Source organism: Pristis pectinata, chromosome 1, assembly GCF_009764475.1.
Source record: "Pristis pectinata isolate sPriPec2 chromosome 1, sPriPec2.1.pri, whole genome shotgun sequence".
NCBI lineage: Eukaryota > Metazoa > Chordata > Chondrichthyes > Rhinopristiformes > Pristidae > Pristis > Pristis pectinata.
Window position 1 is genome coordinate 95,372,574 of NC_067405.1, and position 21,972 is coordinate 95,394,545.

General features: G+C 38.3%; 1 protein-coding gene across 1 annotated transcript in view; it reads right to left on the reverse strand.

Annotated features, from left to right (window-relative positions):
- Positions 1-21,972, reverse strand: part of dcaf5 (ddb1 and cul4 associated factor 5) — a 66,473-nt gene that overhangs the window by 34,461 nt on the left and 10,040 nt on the right. The window contains exons 2-6 of the mRNA XM_052019895.1: positions 21,186-21,329; positions 16,244-16,280; positions 13,412-13,548; positions 9,050-9,179; positions 292-505 (exon numbers count right to left, since the gene is read on the reverse strand). Of these exons, the coding sequence (XP_051875855.1) occupies positions 292-505; positions 9,050-9,179; positions 13,412-13,548; positions 16,244-16,280; positions 21,186-21,329 (662 nt within the window). The remainder of the gene's footprint in view (positions 1-291; positions 506-9,049; positions 9,180-13,411; positions 13,549-16,243; positions 16,281-21,185; positions 21,330-21,972) is intronic.

Here is a 21,972-nt window from a genome sequence, read left to right on the forward strand (position 1 = left end):
TATTGCTTTCATTCCACTTAAGGGCAATATTGAAAAGAAAATCACAAACACAGACATATGATAATTTTGTATGCACCTCTAAAACTGTTCAACAGATTCTGAGGAAAGCAAAATTTGTTTCATAATGTCGTACATTTATGCAGGAGTACAACAGCCAATGTAGTTTATTTGAGCAATTTAACAAATAACTTCATGCAATGTTGAACTAACCGCGACTTACTCTAGTTCCCCAACAGATGTGAATATCATTCACTAAATTCCTATCATTTCTTTTAGATAGCTTTCACTTACTTGATCTCGGTCTCCTGCAAAGCAACAGCTCTTCATGGTGCAGGAATTAAAATAGCCTTGGTTATCAAACTCAAACACAGATTGCGGTGAGTGAATATCATATAATACTGGAGGCAGACGACGCCGCAGTGCGAGTAGCTGGGTCCCACTGCTATTGAAGCGGACACTCATGGCACTCTGCATGGGAAGTTTCCCACCATAACGAAGCAATGAGCTACAAGAAGAAAATAGAAGGTTACAAAAACATAACAAGCTACCCACATGAAACTGACTACTTGAGCGTGTATCTGTTATTTCAGTGAAATTATGCAGAGACACAATATAAATCCATCTGCTTTCCACAAGCAACCAGCACCTCCATAGAAAAATCAATCCCATCTGTTGGGCAGTACTATTTTACAGTCCACAAATAATTTACACAGAAGTCTAAATCAAAGTTCCCATCTGATAGGGCATGTAGTAATATTGCCTCAGATTCAAGAATATAGCATGCTAGCTGTAACTACTGAAACTTAATTAGAATGAACTTTAAATACCAAACAAGTCCATACTTCACACTTGGATTCAAATCAAAGGAGTCCAGAATTTCATGTAGGAGAACCTTAGATGCCAGATTGTATCATTGCCTGTGTCAAAACCATATATGTTTTACCTTTGCAGTCCACTACCATCCCATTATTAACTTGGGCATGACCCTAAAATTATTTACAGGACAAGAATTCGCTTTCAAAATAGAATTAGGAACAGAAATTTGATGATAATTTATAAAGCTAAAAATATAAAAAGTTACATACAAATTAAAGATTGCTGGACAACACTTTTTCTTAATTAGTACATTTCTCAAGTTGCATTCAATCTCCTAATTTTTACAATACACCTACTATTCTCTGCAGGAAACTTAACATCTGAAAATTATCTTGATGCAAGGTTATCTGTTGGTGAATGCCAAAGATTGTGAAGCATATTAAAAAGCATATATATCACAGACATGACCTCCAAAAGAACTGTCGACTTCCAGCATCAGTTGATTTTCATCAAATGTGATTGACAATGAAGGAAAAAGGAAGAATAGAAATCTAGATATATTAAAGACATGATACAATGATGACGATCGACCTACAAGAAGAACCTTTCCAACCAGCAAAAAGAAAGCCAAATCCCCGATTTCTTAGATGGCCTGAAATTTTTGAGGAAAATCTACAAGAAAAATTCCAGCTGAACAGTGGTCATATTTTCATTGCCTAGTCAACTTCTCTTCCTTGACGGGATGTTCTACAGAAACTTGTGTATTTGGTTCATTCATGCAATTACATGTTTGTGCATTTAGATTTTCAACAATTATAAATTTTGCTCAAGAATAAACATAGGACCGTGAAGAAAATGAGTAATTTAGAAACAAGAAAGCTTGCTCTAATACAATTCAGAAATGCAGGTAAAAGAAATCAAACCATCTTTGACCCTTTGAGTTAGTAGCTCAGAGTTACATATCTGCTTTCCCCACACACCAGGCTATGATAAGGATCTCATTTATATGGGCCCATTAAGGTTTTCCTGAATGTTAATGCTCCACCAAGTTTCCAGTTGCCCAAATAACTATTTTAAAATTGGTGATATTTTGTGCGACTAAACCAAAAATATGTTTAAGAATGCAAATTGGGAAGGTTGATTTCAACATCATTAGCTAGGACCTAGAAAATAGACTGGGGACAGCAACTTGCAGGTAACTCTACATCCGACAAGTGGGAATCTTTTAGAAGTGAAATAGTGAGAGTTCAGCACCAATGTATTCTCACAAGGGTGAAGGACAAGGGCAACAAGTCCAAATACATCAAGGGTTTGATTTAAAAAAAGCACATGGTAGATGTAGAGCATTGAAAATGTCAGAAATCCTTCAGGAGTTGAAAAGGTGCAGGGCCACTTTAAAAAGAAATTAGGAGGTCAAAGGAAGACACAAAATACCACTGGCAAATAAGATTAAGAAAAATCTCGAGGCAATTTACAAGCACATTAAGAGCAAGAGGGTATCCAGGGAAAGAGTGGGGCCCATGAGGGACCAAACGGGCAACCTGTGTAGACATGGGCTAGGTATTAATACTCTTCATCTGTATTCACCAAGTGGAAAGACACTGTAGTTGGAGGTTTCAATGGGGACAGTGACATTCTAAAGTACATTAAAATATTTGTTCTCTTAGTGAGCAAAGAAGTGGATAAATCCCCAGGGCCTGACGAGATACATCCCAGGCTCCTATGAGAGGCAAGGGAGGAGATTGATGGGGCGCTGATTGAGATATTTAAATCTTTGCTTGCCACAGGCGAGATGCCAGATGACTGGAAAACAGCAAATGTGGTACCCTTATTCAAGAAGGGCAGCAGGGATTAGTCAGATAATTTTAGGCCCATCAGCCCAATGTCAGTGCTAGGGAACTTCTTAGAAAAAGTCCTGAGGGATAGATTAACCCACACTTGAGATCCAGGGATTAATCTGGGATAGTCAACATGGATTTGTTGGTGGGAGATTTTCTCTGATTTTATTGTTCCCTTTAAAAGAATGGACATGTGCCCAGTTTAATCAGGCATTTTTTAATAAATACATTTTTCAATTGAGGTTTGACCACATTTGGAGCCTTATTTTTATGTTTTACTGATGAATACTATTTTGGAAATAATTTCAGGGAGACAAGGTGGAGTGGAGGGAAAGAAAAGGCAGAAGTGATAAAAAGTGGTGATTGATGGTAGGGGCATTGGTGTCCTATTTTCCAACAGAGCCCTGGGTAGTTGCCCAAGGAAGACAGAGATGAGCAAATAATAACCATATTTCAGTTCAGTGTTGAACATGGTGATTAAATATCTGAGCTCTCAGTAATAATGCAAGTTAAATAATTAACTCTATTAAGAATCATCAGCTACAGTTCTCTTTTACCTCATCTCTTATGCAACCACATAATTACTTATGGATTTCTTAATGCTTGACAACAGCCAAAAATATTCAACTATTTTGTTGCAAAATATTTCAAATGTAGTGAAGCTTAAGTTTATACAATACTTTATTATGTCATCAGACTATTTCAAAACACCTAACATAATTGGTCATGAGTGCCATGACAGCTGTTGTAAACGAGTGCAGTCTCCAGAATATAAAATACCGGAAAGACTATTTGGAGTACAAATTGCACATTCATTTTCAGTGCTTCCAGTCAAAATGCAAACACTCTTTCACTCTCCCAAGAGCAAAATGTTTAAAGTGGACCTAAACTTTTGGTTAAATCATTATTTCCTAAACTATGATTCAAGCTACATCCTAATACGAATACTGAAACATCACAAATAATAATAAGTGCTTTTTATATCATTTTCTGTTTAAGAGCTCAAACTGTTTAGTCTTTTGAATTGTTAATGCATAGAAAATGATCCATTATCATTTTTAGTGAGAGAGAAGTCCAGTCTCAATTTTATGCATTCAGAAGACAATACAAAATAATATCCAAAGCCATAAAATTATATCCAAAGAGTACAACTCTCTCTTACCCGCCCTTAAGCCTTGAACAGTTCCCTTATACGATGAGATGGACCATGACCTCACGATCTACCTTGTTGCGACCTTGCACCTTATTGCACTGCACTCTGTAGCTGCGACACTTTACTCTGCACTGTTATTGTTTTTACATGTACTACATCAATGCACTCTGTACTAACCCAATGTAACTGCACTGTGTAATGAATTGACCTGTACGATCAGTATGCAAGACAAGTTTTTCATTGTACCTCGGTACAAGTGACAATAATAAACCAATACCAATCACCAAACATATATCTTAAGGCAATTCAGCCAACAAATTGAGCAGTCGCCCATTATCTCCTCTTCTCAATTAGTCTTCAAGAAATCTCTAATGCATTAATTCAGTAATGCTCCAAAAGAAATTCCAGCCACAGACAGAAGACTTGGTCTGCAGTGCTAGAACTCCAAAGTTCTTATGCTCAATCGTTAAACCCTGACAAGAAAGAATTTATGACAACATATACATTCAGCATATATGCACCTCTTCGAGCTGCAATTATTAAAATAGAGTAAGGAATTTAATGCATCAGTAAAACAAAATAAAAAAGTGAAATTATTGAGATTCCATTTAAAAGACTAGGGCATCTGAGCCTTACTACTAACACTTTTTTTTCCAGTTCTGAATTTATCATCACATTATGGGAATAGAAAATGCTTTAATTTGTCATCCATGTCAACTGTCTTTCTGAAGGTGGCAGTGAGCTAACTTCATGAACTATATTTTTCTTGTTTATTCATTTTTCAGAACCTGGGTGCTGACCAGCATTTATTGCCCATTTCCAATTGCCCTCAAAAAAAAAGTTGTGATGAGATGACCTTCTTGAATGGCTGCTCTCTTTCTGGTGAGAGTACTCTGACAATGCTGCGAAGGGGACGTGCTAGAATTTGGACCTACTGAAGATGAAGGACCAGCAACATATATCCAAATCAGGATGGTGTGCAAGTTGAAGGGGAACCTGCAGGTGGTGATGTCCCCTTGTGGCTACTGCCGTTGTTCGAACAGTTGACACGCTTGGGAGGTGCTGTTGGGGTAGCCCAAATAAATACCTGTAGTCAATTTTGCAGATGGTACACACATCAGTTACTATACGCAGGTGGAAGAGGGAATGAATATTTAGGATGGCTGATAGGCAGCCAATCAAGCAGACTGCTTTGTTCTGAATGGCACTGGACTTCTTGACAGTTGTTGAAGTGACACTCTTCCAGACAAGTTAAAAGTATTCTATCATAATCCTGACTTGTGGGGGACTCAGCTAGGGTAAAGATATTGAACATGAAGGACAAGTGGTAATGGTGAAGGTACTCTCACAGGGCTCACAGATGTTCTGCTGTTGGATAGGGAACTTCAAAGTTTTGTCCAAGTGACAATGAAGATATTTTCAAGTTAGAATGACGTGCACCTTGGAGGGAAACTTGATCAGTCATTCAGGTGGTGTTCTAAATGCGCTTTCTGCTTTTGTCTTTCTGGATGGAGGTCACAAAACTGGGAGCTACTATCAAACGAGCTTTAGTGCGATGTTGCAGTACTCCTGATAGATAGTATGTGTTGAAGTCTGTGATGGAGGTAATGCAGGTTTCTTTTCCTTACAGCCTTGGATTGGCTTATGACAATCCAAAAGCTTCACGGTTACCATTCCTATCTGGCGGCACAGTTTGAAGTAAAGGTGAGAATACAAGGGTGTTCTTGTTATGATGCACGTGTGGCAAAGATTCACTGGATTAATTCCTGAGATGACAGAACTAATGTATGAGAGGGGATTGGTTTGATAAGGCTTACATCCATTAAGAGGTGAGAAGAATGAGCAGGGATCTCATAGATACCTGCAAAGTTTCTACACTGTTAAACAGAATAGATGCAGGAAGGATGTTCCTGATGGCAGTGAAGTCCAGAACTAGTGGTCACAGTACAAGGATAAAGAGTCAGTCAAATAGGACCGAGAAGTGAAGAAATTTCTTCAGCCAGAGTGTGGCAAACTTCTGGAATTCACTACTACAACAAGCAACTGAAGCCAAATCATTAAGTAGATTCAAGAAGGATTTAGATATGAGGCTAAGGGGATCAACAGTTATGGGAAAATAGGAGGAAAAGAGTACTGAATTTGAATATCAACCACAATCATATTGAATAGTAGAACAGGCTTGAAGGGCTAAATGGCCTACTACTGTTTCTTTGAAGAAAATTATGGAAAAGGGATACCAATGCACTAAGTGAGTCAACAAAACCGTGACTGGTGGAGCTCAATGCAGGGGTGATAAATCATCTCTCTGAACCCACGAAAGATAGAGTATTTTCCACATACTCTATGAACTTTAGAGCAGCAGAGAAAATTAGAGGCCCATATATCCAGTTGACTAAAAGCTCATCTAGTTTAGTTTAAAAGCTCAGATAGTTTAAAAAGACAATAAAATATATGGGGGTAGAAGCTTTGTTAGTGTTGTGTACCTATTTAACCCTTGGAGTTAGAAGCAGCACAGATTCAACAGAATGATATTTAGGCCAATGGGTCATATTATGTTAACAGATTATAATCTGTTTAGCCTTCTATTTCCTCCAGTAAGAAAGGTATTGAAATTAATTTAAGTATTGATCAGGTCAGAAAAGAGACCAATTTCCTCTGGAGGAGCAAAAGGGCATTGCCTTAAAATTATAATAGTATCTTTATCCCTTTTGAAATAGGCTGTTCAAAGGTGACATCGGGTACTGGTTCTTAAACACAGAGCAAAAGAAATTTAGAATTATTTTCAAAAAACCTTTGAGGCAAATGAAAAAAGTCAAAGCGGAGGTTGATTTACATTACATAAGGGTACTGTAGAATGTGGCAAATGGGACTGAGTTATATATTAGTTATGATTTAACCAAATGACCTGATCCTGTGCTTATTTGAATTTGTCATACAAATTTGCCAGAAAGACAATGCTTACAGTGAAGTGGAGTGATTTAAATTGTTGTGCATCTGATTGCCAGCAATTCATTAAAATGTTAAGAGAAAATTATTATATTCTTTCTTCCTTTCCAGACCAGGTACCCGGAATATTAAGGCAGATGAGCCAATTACAGAAAATTACAAAAATTCCCATCAAAAATTATGCAATGAGTAAGCAAGTAACCTGGAATGGGTTTTAGTTTCAATATTGAAAAATCATGCAAAATACATTAAAATAATTATTTGTCACCCAAAAGTCAAAATGAAAAGTCAATTTGCTAGCATAAAAATTCATAGCACAAGTTGAATCTCATATATTCTTCAGGTCCTGCAATTTGTGATTGTGCCTTGGGAACCTAATCCCCATTTCATAAAAAGAAAGTTTGGAAAGGATTTAATAATTTCCTTCCACTTTCACTTCTAATTTGTAAAATTTGTCAAGCAGTTTACCATCCTTCAGTCTTTCCCCATTATCATTCCATGTGCTGTTTTGCCCCATGGGAATTCATAAATACAGCTGCGGCAAGCTGCAACCTACAGTCCACCCAAATGGTATGGCTAAGATTGAAAGAAAGCTGGATTTGTTGCATCCATGTAATAACTCAACAAGGAATGCAGTAAACAGCATGATTGCTGTTGTTTCCTTTCCATTGTAAAGAGTGGAGGAGGGAAGTGCAAGGGAAGTAGCTTAAAGAATGAGCCCTTCTGTTTTAGTGTTCCTGTACTTGAAAGAATCTCATCAGATTTTCAGCATCTGCAGTTGTTTTTAAATTTTTAATTACTTAACCAGTATACCTGATTTCCCTGCCTTCTGTTGACAAAGTTTTCCACTGCACTCTGACGCAGTTACGATCCAGAAGATTCAAAAACTTCATCCAAATCTCTACGCATTGTGCTCCGTAATTTTGCAAGTTTTCTTGCTACACTAGATGCACTGATATTTCAAACCTAGACAGTTTAGTTTATTAATTGTTCAGCCTGTTATCCTCCAGAATAACTTATTATTCAAGAAACAACCAGTCTTTAATTTTCTAAAGGCATCGATCAGCTAGCTTGAGTTAGACTAACACCCTGTAGTATCTTGGCATTATTAAATCATGAAAGGAAAATCCGTAGGTACTACAAAAATAAATTCAAATTTTTTTTTGTATTTTGTTTTTCATATTAAATAGAGAAAAATTAAAACTTAGGAAAATCAATCATGTTTTATTTAAGTTTATTTAAATGAACCCGTGAATCCATAACAATATACTGCATTATTTTATATTTGGTGTCACTAATCAGGCTGCTCTGTACTTTTCTGCTTATAATATGTTTAAAAAAGTAATCAAAATTATAAATACTGGTTTCCTAAATTCAATTTGATTATATTATCTACAGAGAGCTGAAGCACAGCAGATGAATTTGAGTCTTAAGACAATCCTATAGTTACATACTGCCCATGTCTATACACCTACTAATGAGACATTTTAATTATTACAGTACCTCCCACATAGTTTCAACATCCAAAGCAATTAATTATATTATAGGCAATGTTTTTTTTCCACTCCCAAAGGGAATCAGAAATAATTTCATGGCAGTTATTATTCACAGCAATTATTCAGACTTATTTTAGCAAATATTCAGGATTAATCTACAGCCTATTCTTAATAACACAAAATTGTACTAATATAATTGAAATGTGTAATAAATCTGAATTAAGCAATTTAACCAAAAAGTGGGAACTTAATTCTTAAAGACAAAGATAAATTAAGCAACTGTGACTATGGCTTAAAGCTTAAAATAATCTCATGCAGCTGCTGAATATTCACAATTTATTACATTTATATAGTCTATAAAGATATCCAAGAACTAAATTAAATACAAACTATGAGCAACCAATCTCATTATATTTGCAATTTAAAACAAAAAATAATTACAACACTGTCAACATTATCGAAGATGACATGGCAAAGGAGTTCGTTTCTGCCCTAACTGATGTTTAAGAACGTGATCAAGTTCATTTGCTTGAACCAATGAATACTACTTGGCGGCTTGATAATAAGCATCACACAGCACGATCTACGACTTATTTGATAAATTATTTGATGAAATGAATGTCATGCAACCTGATTAACTGCTAAGGATCTTTATTCAATACTTTGACTAAAATGAATTAGTTCCGCAATGATAGTCATGACATCCACCTCTCTCAAAAAATCAGAGTTATTTATGTGGTCCTTAAATGCCAAAGCAAAACCTTAAAAAAAATACAAGACAAATCTGAGAATCAGCTCACCTTCGTGGCTTGCGGATGTCCCAGAGACCTACTCCTTCTTTGGAATTTGCAGTGGCCAGAAGTCTGGGTTCCACAGGGTTAAACATCACACTGTGAAAGGCTGATGGGTAATTTGCCAAACAAAAAGGTTCTGAAACAAATAAGATGCAGATGAAGGTTAAAATTTTTAGCTGAGGACAGTCTCAAGTTACAACTGTGGTTTTACTTGTAATATTAATTTCTTTTTATTTGTTACATATTGGCTTAGAATTCATGAAAGCCAAGTGCCACAAGTTGCAGTTTTGAAAAATGCCAGCCGATAATGCAACACTGGGGGTCGTCCGTGAAAAAAAAAATCAATACTCTCATCTATATTCAATTCAACTGAAGGATTTAATTTGTTAATAAAGCTATGAAGTGGCAGCTTGGATATTAGTTAAACAGAGCTTACAACTGTAATCACATACAGAAAAAAAAGTGTACTTTGCAATACAGGTCCCCTCCAGCATATGAATACCCAACTTGTGTACAGCCTGTATATACGGATGAATGTTTGGGAGACGGGTGGGATGGATTTGTCAGCTGCTGCAGGCATTTTCTGCCATGTGGGAACTTGGTTCATGGCTACATTTCCAACTTGCAAACTGTTCAGTGTACAGTTCACAGGAATGGAACCCGTCATACCCTGCAGAGGACATGCATCTTACAAATGTACAAATAAGGCAGCCTATTGACTAGGTTTCAGATTAATTCTATGCTTTAAACTCATGAAATTCCAGAACCGATCATGGGTGCATTCATATGAATGCTATATATTGTGTAGAAATTTAAAGTACGTGTTAATTATAAAACTGAGTTAAAAGTAAATTGTACTGATTAAAAACAACTTGTACCGATCCATAACACACCTCCCCATCATAAATTGGTAGATCATTACACATTAATAATAGTGCTTTAATTTGCTATTACTTTTTGCCTACAAATTCTGGCTGAATGATACCAAAACTATTATCTGTATATGCAATTTAAATGCCAGTTGATCTTTCTCTACATTATTATATATTGGATAACTTAATGTCAGGCACACTAATGTGGCCAAACAAAAACATCTAAAGGCAAAGATTATTAAAAGAATTGTTGTGTGTATCATGCTCAAATGCAGATTATTTACACTCAACACTTCAGGTTTCATAGGGATCAAGAATTCAGGTATTTCAGATCTATTATTCATGCAATTAAATTAATTAATAATTGATTTATTATTATCACATATACCAAGATACAGTGAAAAGCTTTGTTTTGCATGCCATCCATACAGAACATTCCAAAACATAAGCACGTCAAGGTATTACAAAGGGAAAAGCAATAACAGAATGCAGAAGATAGTGTTGGTTACAAAGAAAGTGCAAAGTGTAGTGCAAGTAGACAAATAAGGTGCAAAGGCCATGATGAAGTAGAATGAGAGATCAAGAGATCATCTTTATTGTGTAAGAGGTCTGTTCAAGAGTCTCATAACATCGTGGTAGAAACTGTCCTCGAACCTGGTGGTGTGTGTTTTTAAGCTTTTATATCTTCTGCCCGATGGAAGGGTGGGATAAGAGAGAATGACTGGGATGGGAGGAGTCTTTGATTATGTTGGTTGCCTTCCCAATTCAAAAACAAGAGTCATGTTATATTTCACCTTCAAACTATAGCTCTTCAGCACAATCACCTGTAAAGTGGATGTATCTTTATTTTTTTTTATTTCTCTTGCTGCTACATGATGCAGTAACTACAAACAGGAAGCAAAGCCTAATTTGAAATAAATTATTAATTCAAATTATAGGAATTAGTAATCTAATTGGCCTGGAATGTAATACAAGTGTGAAAAGATCATCTATCCAGCCTTAATCCGAGAAAGAATTTTTCCGTAACTTCGTCACCAAGATGAGCATACCAATTGAATTGACTGAAACAACCGACCTTGGGTCAGCTTTCCTCAGTCAATGGAATAGATTCACAGAGTGGGTGAAGGTCAAGGGTTATATAAATGCACTTTCTATGTAGGAAAATGTCCTAGGACACTTTACTGGAAAAACCAGAAAATAATTCTGACCCATAAAGGAGATACTAGGAGAGGTGATCAATATTTAAGAAGAGTTTTAAAGGAGAAGGATTACTTACTGGTTTAATGAGAAAATCCTCCAGGACGCAAAAAAAAGTATTGAAGGAAATATTAACTATAAACTGATGTGGATTTTGATAGGGCAAAATTTTACAGCGGAAGCATTCTTCCGCTTCTGGTTCAAATTCTTTCACGAGGATATGTTGTACATTCTTAGACCTATCCACTAAATGGGAAACAGTGTTCAGGCCAGTTTTCTTCCTTCACATATTCCACCACTGAGACAACTTGAACAGCAATTGAGAGTACAATGAACCATTGATTAGAAATTGCACCACACTGCAAGCTATGATATTTGTAGTACTTGTGAAATGAAGCAACAAGTCCTACCTATCAAAGCTAATCAATTGCAGATTTGCAATCCAAATGCAGAATTTGTTTTTTTTTGGTGAGGGGCTGGCATAAGTGGTGGCAGGAAGAAACAAAAGTGTATTTATAAGCTCTTTAAGGAGTTTATCAGAAACACTTTGATGCATTAAAAAAAGTAGACTATAATCAACTTAGGGAAACATCACAATACACTTTAGATCAGACTTTTCTAGTTTAAAAATTTATTTTTGGAAGATCATAATCACTGACCTCCTCATGCACGTAGTGAATTAAGTCAAGGCCACATAGCAGAAAGGGCTTTATATTCAATGACAGCTGCTTCCAGGCCAAGTTAAAAATTTATTAACTCTAAACCATAAAGATGTTCTTAAGGAAGGAGTGGATATTCATTTATCACTGCTGCACATCTTTAAAATGTTCCTAGCTTTCACTCACATTCAAGCTACGATTTTATTGAAGCAAATCAAAAGTCGTGAATAAATGTTTGCCTTATTAGGAAGGCTTGAGAGCATGCAAGCAATGATACTAACCAATGGGTCCACAGAACCAACGTCAGTGTAGCTGATCGTCAAGCAAGGCTGCATCACTGAACCAACACTTTTTTTTCAATCTTTCATTGAAAATATAAATATCCAGCACAGAAACAGGCCCACCAAGTCTGTGCTGACCATCAATTGCCTGTTTACTCCCCACATTCCCATCAATTTTCCCCAGATTCTACCACTTTACAATTTACAGTGGCCAAATAACCCACAAAACTCCACATCTCCACATCCACCTATGACTCACACAGTCATAGGGAGAATTTGCAAACTCCACACAAACAGTACCAGAGGTCAGGATTGAATCCAGATCTGTGCCTGAATACTGCACCTCGCCTTCACCAAAATGTGTGCTGAAGCAGAGCAAAGGACTAACAGTAAACTGTTCAACCTATGTTGCCTCTGCTCCCCATAGCTGAACTACAGGATACAGATAACACCAGCAATATGCACACTTAAAGGGTAAATAAGTTATCATGGACTTGTTCATGGAAGCACGCGAGAGGATTGGCCTTGCACTCAGCATCCTCAAAACAGTCTACCAATGTTGCTCCCTGACAATAAAGCCTCATGAAACATTTCCCATTCCTCAAGAGCCACCTCCCAGCAAAAGGCAGATATTACACTCTTTGGCTGCCTGAAGAAAAAAAATCTCAAGTCCTCAAGCGTGGCACAAAACCCAGCGTCTACCAGATCTATTAAACATTTCTGAGAATTTGACAATATATAGCAGGCACTTCAAGATGCTGGAGAGCTACCACTGATGTTGTTTCCGCAAAATCCTCCAAAACCATTCTAGGGATCAGCGATGACAGCACTCTCTTTCAGAGCAACATTTGCAACTCTGAGGCTCTCATCACGCTCAGTTGTCTCTGCTGGGCAGAACATATCATTTAAGCCTGACATGAAGCTCTTGAAACAGACACTCCATACACTCTCCATTATGGGAAGAGACCACCAGGTAGGCAGAGGACAAGATTCAAGGATGTTCTCAAATCCTCCTTGAAAAGAGGCAACATCCCCACTGACTCTCGTGAATCCCAAGCACAACCCTGCTCAAAAGAGAAGAAGCACTGGGGATGGGATTGAGAACCTCAAGTTCACAGGTCAGAAGCACACAGAAACCCAGCAAACCAACAGAAGGGATGTACCACCTCACTACCTACCTGCACACCTGTCAGGCACCTCCTGCCCCATCTGCAGTAAAGTCTGCAGATCCAAAATGAACCTCATCAGTCACCTCAGAACTGGAATTGAAGCAAGTCATCCTCGATCCATAGGGAGCCTAGGAAGATCTCAATACGGACCATTACATGTTATTTGAGCTTTATAACACTTAACACGTACCTCCATGAGAGTCCCGTATATCCCAGATAAGAACTCTTCCATCATCTGAGGAACTGGCAAACACATTGTCATTCACAGGACTCACAGAAAGGCCATATACAGCATCATCATGTGGGAAAACATTCACAATTTCAGTGCTGAAAGACAAATCCAAATAATGAGAATGTACTTAAATTTGCATGATTAACAACTGGAGAAAAGCTGTTAACTGTGGAGCAATGAGAAAAAGCAGAATAAAACTAAACTCACCTGACAACCTCAAGGAGGGAGTGAAAGAGATTTTGGGAAAGTGTCTCAAATGGATTGCACACTTTTGGGAAAGTGTGCAATCCATTTGTCACAGCATGGATGGAGGTCATATTGTTAATTGCCATCCCTTCTCCAACATTCCTTTTCTGTCCAAATCCTTTGAATGTGTTATTGCCTTCCAAATTCATGCTAAGCTTTCCTAAAACTGCTCATGTGAAAACATCAATCACTAGTCCTGGTGAGAGAATCATTATCAATGGCTTCTCTTCCTGTGCCTTCATCTTTAATGTTGGTGTTCCAAGGATCTAACCGAACCCCTCTTCTATTTTGCATCTTCATGCTGCATCACAACAACATTCAAAACACAGCTACTGCAGAGTAACAAGATTCACGTCTACTTTTCCACCTCTTTTGATCCCTCCACAGTATCTGGACTTTCAGGTTACTTGTCCAATATCCAGTGCTAGTTGACCAGAAATTTCCTCCAACTAAAACTTGGGAAGATCAAATCTATTGCCATCTGTTCTTGATTTCCCACCATTCCTCTCCCTGGTAACAGGAGAAAAATCAGACTGATCACAACCTTGGTATCATATCTGACATCAAAAGGAGCTTCAGAAACAGTTGTTTCATCAGTAAGATTGCTTATTTCTACCCGTAATATTGCTTGACCCAGTGCCTGCCCCTGACTATCGGCTGCTAAATCTTTCATCCATGCCCATGTAACCTCCAGATATGACCGGTAATTATCTTGCAATGAATTAGGCACATGGACACTGTTCACTTGTTTTTCCTCATTTCACTCATCTTAAACTTGTCATTCAAAACTCTGCTGCCCCAGTGTTGACTCACACCAAGTCCCAATTTCACATAAATGTGCTTGTTGATCAAGACTAATCGATGCCTTGACATTTAAAATTATCAGTTTTCAAATCCATCCATGGCCTTTCCTTTTAATTTCCTCAAACCTTGTATGCCTTGAAATATCCATGCTTCTTTAATAATGGCCTGATATCCTCAAATTTAAACCACCCCATTACTAAACTTTGTGGTATTCCTTCCCTGCATCCCTATCCTCCTTTGAGATGCACCATAACCTACCTTTTTGACCTAGCTTTCCATCATCAGCCTTACTATCTTCTTGCATCTCAGCTTCAAATTTTGCTTGACAATGCTCCAAGTACATCAAGATACATTGCCACATCAAACACATTAATATTGTTGTAGCACAAATAATCTTTACTTCTCCCACACCTCCCAATGCACATAAAGACCTTTACCAAACACTTAGCACAACCTTCCCTATTTATGCTGAGGAAGTGCTCACTTGAATGTTGAAGTGATCATGACATTCATAACAGACTGAACAAAAACATACGTCTGTTGTACAGGTTATGTACAACTGCTGTAACATTAACCACCAAGTACAGTCTGAATTTTCAAAAGAACATTCAGTGTTACTGGACAGATCTGGTTGGATAATACATTCATTTAAAGTTGTCTGAACCACAGATAACAAGTACACAAATTGCTGTGATCTAAGTTTCGTATTTCAAACCCACATTTCCACCATTGCTTTCTCTAGCAAAAAACTTGCACTACTCAAGCTATACTTTTGTACTTTCATACAAAAGTAAGCACACTTGCCCTTATTCTACCAGTCACTGGGGTGAATTGTTCAGACCAAACCGAAAGATGCTAGCTCTTGTCAGATTCCCAGTTCAAAATAAAATCTCACTTTGTCATCATCATTAGCAGTGTCTATTTTAAATTCCAGACCATCATTCAGCTCACTCTTGATACCACTGAAGCCTAAATTATTATCATTGTTAGGCACCAACAGCCTCCCAGGATCTATGTTATAACTTACAAGACCTTCATAATTAAACTATAGCAAGTTCTATTTATGTTTTATACCAGTTCTCACCTTGGACAGCTGCATTTTAACTAGAGATTTGTGGAGGTTTTATCCCCCATTATTCTGCACTTGTTTTCCTCCACTGATTCCCTATTCCACATCAAAGTTCAAAACTCTTGCCCTCAATTACAAATCCATTCAGTGACATTGCTTCTGCCACCACCCCCCACCAACAAACACATTTATAGCCTCATCCAGCATAACGTCCCAGTTCCTACATTTGCAAGTTTGAAAATATACGACTTGTATTAGCCCCCTTTCACTGAGAATGGTGTGATGGCAAGGTCTTCATTCATCAAACTATGGCCAAAATTCAGAATGATAGGAAAATTGCCAAAACAAGGGCCTGGATTAAATAAGTTTCAAACCAGTATATACAAAAATTGATAGAATATTTTCAGGTTCAGATAACATTCCGAATAAGACATTCAAGAATGCCTTAAACACTCCATTACGAAGCCAACCTGGAAGACTTTTCTTTAAACTGTATAATCCAAACAGTGAACCACACTTTTAGTACACTCAAAACTGAGCACCGTTCTAATAACTGGTACTGTAATAACTTTTGTGAATTGCATGATTTCTCCTTGTATTTTTCCCCCCCCCAAAACCCTCTGCCATGTTATACATATTATGCCATTAGATGGCATTTCTCTTCAACTTACCTTTCAACATCATGAACAATCACTTGCTCATCATTTCCTATGAAGGAAAATTGGAAAAAATTAGCCTTCAAAACAACCTCTAAAAATTGCTGTTAACAATATTGCACATCTGCTTTGTCAATAGAATTACCCAAATCTCAGGATCAGCTCTGGAGATGCTAACATACACAACACCAAAATGATATTTACCTTCATAGCAAAATATAGTAGCTGTTGCAACACAAATGGAATACTGCGCATTCATTATCTAAAGTAACTGAAATAATCGTATTGCTTTATAAAGAAGTTAAGTGGTAGTATAGAGATTCTATGTATGTAACAATAAGCTGCAAATGCACTTTCTGGTTTGTGGTTTTAACTACATCCCAGACATTCAACTACACAACAATTAGCTATTTTTTTCCCCCAAGGATATCATTGTGGGAATTTTCTCCAGAATTTCTCTCCCTTTTTTTTTAAAACCCAGTGGTTTTCCTTCAAAAAATTTCAAATAACAAGGATCAAGTGCCCAAATCTTTCCTGGAAACGAAGACGTAGACTGAGCCCTTCAATTTTTTGTTTAAGAAGATATGTGTAGTAACTTACGTGAATACATGACACTGCGTAATAATTACTTGACATAAAATCCAATAAGAACACTGGCAGAAATTAAGCAGATCTTTGATACCACAGATAAAACTGTGCATGGTGATACAATTAAAAACTAGATCTTTCATAAACAATGTTAAATAAACTCCCTTCTACCTGAATATCCAAATCCATAGCACAAAACCCAAATAGAAATAGTCGGAGCACTACAGCATACAAGCAGGCCCTTCGGCCCATCTAGTCGATGCCTGCCTGATCTCCTGCCTAGTCCCATCTACCTGCACCCAGACCATAGCCCTCCATAGCTCTCTCACTCATGTACCTATCCAAACCTCGCTTAAATGTTACAATTGAACCCGCATCTATCACTTCCGCAGGCAGCTTGTTCCACACTCGCACCACCCTTTGAGTGAAGTAGTTCCCCCTCATATTCCCCATAAATATTTTACCTTTCACCCTGAACCTATGACCTCTAGTTCTAGTCTCACCCAACCTGAAGGGAAAAAGCCTACATGCATTTACCCAATCTATGCCCCTCATAATTTTGTATACCTCTATAAGATCTCCCCTCATTCTCCTGCACTCCAGGGAATAAAAGTCCTAACCTATTCAACCTACCCTATTCAACCTACCCCTGTAACTCAGGTCCTCAAGTCCCAGCAACATCCGTGTAAATTTTTTCTGCACTCTTTCAAGCTTATTGATATCTTTCCTGTAGGTAGGTGACAAGACTGCACAAAATACTCTTAATTTGGCCTCACCAACATCGTATACAACTTCAACATAACATTCCAACTCCTGTACTCAGTGCCCTGATTTATGAAGGCCAATGTGCCAAAAGCTCTCTTTACGACCCTATCTACCTGTGACGCCACTTTCAAGGAATTATGGACCTGTATTCCCAGGTCCCTTTGTTCTACCGCACACCTCAGTGCCCTGACATTCACTGTGCAAGTCTTACCCTGGTTTGTCTTCCCAAAGTGCATCACCTCACACTTGTCTGCATTAAATTCCATTTGCCATTTTTCAGCTCATTTTCGCAGCTGGTTCAGATCACTTTGCAAGCTTGATAGCCTTCCTCGCTGTCCACTATGCCCCCAATCTTGGTCTCATCCACAAATTTGATGATCCAGTTTACCACATTATCTAAATCATTAATATAGATGATAAACAATGGACCCAGCACCGATCTCTACTGCACACCACTAGTCACAGGCCTCCAATCAGAGAAACAACCATCTACTACCACTCTCTGGCTTCTCCCACAAAGCCAACATTGAATCCATTTGACTACTTCATCCCGAATGCCAAGTGACTTAACCTTCTGGACCAGCCTCCCACGCTGGACTTTGTCAAAGGCCTTGCTAAAGTCCACGTAGACAATATCCACCACCTTCCCTTCATCAACCTTCCTGGTAACCTCCTCAAAAAACTCTATTAGATTGGTTAGACCTGACCTGCCACACACAAAGCCATGTTGACCATCCCTAATCAGTCCCTGTCTATCCAAATACTTACATAACCTGTCCCTCATAGTACCTTCCAATAATTTACCCACGAAAGACGTCAGGCTCACCGGCCTATAATTTCCCAACATTCTTAGAGCCTTTCTTAAGCAACAGAACAACATCAGCTATCCTCCAGTACCCCATCTGTGGCTAAGAACATTTAAAATATCTCTGCCAGGGCCCCTGCAATTTCTGCAATAACCTCCCACAAGGTCAGAGGGGGACACCTCGTCAGGCCCTGGGGATTTATCCACCCTAATTCACCTCAAGACAGCAAGCACCTCTTCTGTGATCTGGATACAGTCCATGACCTCATTACTCTTTTTCCTCAGTTCTATAGAGTCTGTATCTGTCTCCTGAGTAAACATAGATGCAAAAAATTAATTTAAAATCTTTCAGCTCCACGTATAAATGACAACGCTGATCTTCAAGAGGACCAATTTTGCCCCTTGCTATCCTTTTGCTCTTAATATAGCTATAGAAACCCTCTGGATTTTCTTTCACCTTGTCTGCCAGAGCAACCTCATGTCCTCTTTTAGCCCTCCTGATTTCTCTCTTAAGTGTTCTCTTGCATTTCTTATACTCCTCAAGCGCCTCATTTGAACCTAACTGCCTATACCTGATATGCACCTCCTTTTTCTTTACCAGGGCCTCAATATCCCTTGATAACCAAGGTTCCCTAATATTTCACTCTTGAAGGTCTTCTTCTTACCAAGCATCTCTTTGCCAGAAAACAACCTATCCCAATCCACATCTACCAGATCCCTTCTGATGCCATCAAAATTGGCCTTCCTCTAGTTTAGAATCTTAACCCCATGACCAGTCACATTCTTTTTCATAATTATTTTGAAACCAATCGTCCACAGAACCTCGTGTCTACTCCCCTAACCAATGAATCCCCATCACTACCGCTTGCCTCATCTCCTTCCCGAGACCTGACCGCTGTGGCTTTCCGCTGGCAGGCTGTCACCCCCTAACAGCATCTAAAATGATATACTTGTTATTGAGGGGAATGGCCACAGGGGTACCCTGCACTGACTGCCTATTCCCTTTCTCTCTCCTGACAGTCACACAGCAATCTGCCTCCTGCAAGTTAGGTGTGACTACTTCCCTGTAACTCCTGTAACAACCCCTCAGTCTCCTGAATGATACAAATGTCATCCGGCTCCAGTTCCCTAACATGGTCTGTAAGGAGCCGCAGCCGGATGCAGTTCTCGCAGGTGTAGTCATCAGGGACACTGGAGGTTTCCCTGACTTCCCACTTCATGCAAGAGGAGCACACCACTGCACCAGATGTCATTCCCACTGCTCTACCTGTGCAATAATAAAGAAAGAAAGAGAACTTAACAGAACCTCAACTTAGCCTCCACCTCTTCACACCTAAGCCTCTTGAGTCAAAGCCTCAGCTCCCCACTCTTACACTGGCTCACTCACACAATGGCTGCTCCGCTTTACCCTACCTGCTTTTTATTGGCTGAGTTGCCACTCACTTAGCCAATCAGAAACAAGTTTTTTTAAAAAAAGCTGCTGGCTCCTCCCTTCCACTGCTCTGGCTGAACTGCGAAAAAAAAGTCCCAACTGAGAAACAGCTTTTAAAAAAAGCTGCTGGCTCCTCCAGTCTTCAAGAAAGCAACGTGAAATTGCCTCTTTGTCAGTTTTGTAGGAAGCAGCTATGGGCCAATTCACTGCCTGGGACTGCAGTCTTTAACCAAATGTCAATGAATGTACCTGACTTTAAAAGTTCAGTAAAATGATAAGATGATCGCCAAAAATCATTATTTACACAGTTGTTTTCCATTAAGCTTCAGCTGAAAAGCAATATAAACATAATACTCTCCCAATTGTCCAAGATAGGTGGAGCCCAAATCAGGCCACATCCCCAGATTGAACATATACACAGAGTTTCTGCCAATTCCACCATTTAAGAAAGGTATTCAAATTGAGTTTGTTAGGTGTGCAGGCACTTGTTGGCACATCTTAAAAATGTTAAAGTATTAAAAATACTTAATTTACTAAGGGACTAGTGTACAGTGATCCAATAAAACCAGATGGAGGACACAAAAATAATATGCATGACAAGCATTTTCAGCTCCATTGCCAAATCTGAACAAAGTTAACATAACAAAACAAAATACATTAATGAATATTTTTAATGTAAAGAAACTATGCTGTATTATACACTGCCTATGCTAATTTATGTACGATATACTTCCATCACTGTATAGCCTCAACTATTGACTCATTGCATACCAATCTGGAAATAAGGCAGAGGAATCCATTTATTGAATATATGCTGTTTATGCTTGGAATTAATTAGTTTATCTGAAATATTAATTAAATATATTTGATCAAGTGCTACTTCTGCAAAAGAATCCTAGTGAGTTAAGGATCAGTTCCAATATTTCTACCTGGGACAAGTACTTGCTTAAAATTTAATCAAAACTGCAGTTTGCTTATGTTGCTGCCTGGTTAGCCCAACATTCAGTATCTTGCTCAACACAAGGCCATTGGATGTTTTGTTAAACAAGTTCCCTTCCCTTCTTTGATAAAAATTAAAAGAATTGTTTCATTAACCTGTACCTAGATAGAGCAGGAAAATGCAGGCATGCTCATCTTTGTTAAATAGCCTCCTGAATGATTTCAAACCAGTTTAAGCACAGCATTTAGAGGTAACCAAGAAATGAACACTAAATATCCACAAATTTAAGTTCTTAATTTGTAATACAAGTTTAAATATAAAGTGAATGTTGACTGTAATATTTTAGCAAGCCATGTGATTTTGCTTGATGTTCAAAGAAATCATTGTTTAAGTGATGGATCATTATGTTGCACACATAGTTTCTTACCTCCAGAAAACAGATGGGTATTTGTGCTGTCAAATGCCAAGCAGAAAATGTTGGATAGATGTTCACCTTTCAATTGGGTAGGCTTAGCTTTTGAATGAATAGCTTTATCAACATGCCACAACAATACGCGGCGATCATCTCCACCTGTCATAAACAATTTTACAAATTACTCTTCAGTCATACAACTGTACAGTTCACCTTTGATCACTTTAAATAGTTAAGGTTACTTATACAAGTCAGTAGAAAGGAAGGTTGGAATGAAATATACTTTTCATGACCTCAAGGGACTTCAAAAATAATTTTGAAGCACAGTCACTATGTAATGTTTGCTCTCTGCATAAATATCAGAACTCGACATTGGCATTCTTGCATTTACCCAGTGGGTGCTGGCCTTTGCTAGGGAATGGCAGCGCTTGCTCCATGTGCTGACAGACCACACGGGTCCTATGGTCCCTCTCATCACCACATGTCGGATGTGATGGAAATTGCTGCATCTCCTATCTTTGGCTGTACATTTCTTCTCAGCCCAGAGGTTTTGCCATGTTAGCAAGCTCAAATACCAGTGACCAATGTTGTGTTTATTACAAAGAGACACCTACAGCCTGGGGAGAGCTGTGCAGCAAAATGAAGAGAAGCGCAGACAGCAGCTTCCATCAGATCAAACAGGAGGTGAAGAGACCACAGCTTCTAGTCATATGGAGCAGCTATTTCCAGTCCCCAGCAATAGTCTGCATTCACGGTGCTAGTCAGCATGGAGATTAAGCCTCACCTCTCAGCACTGAGTGGC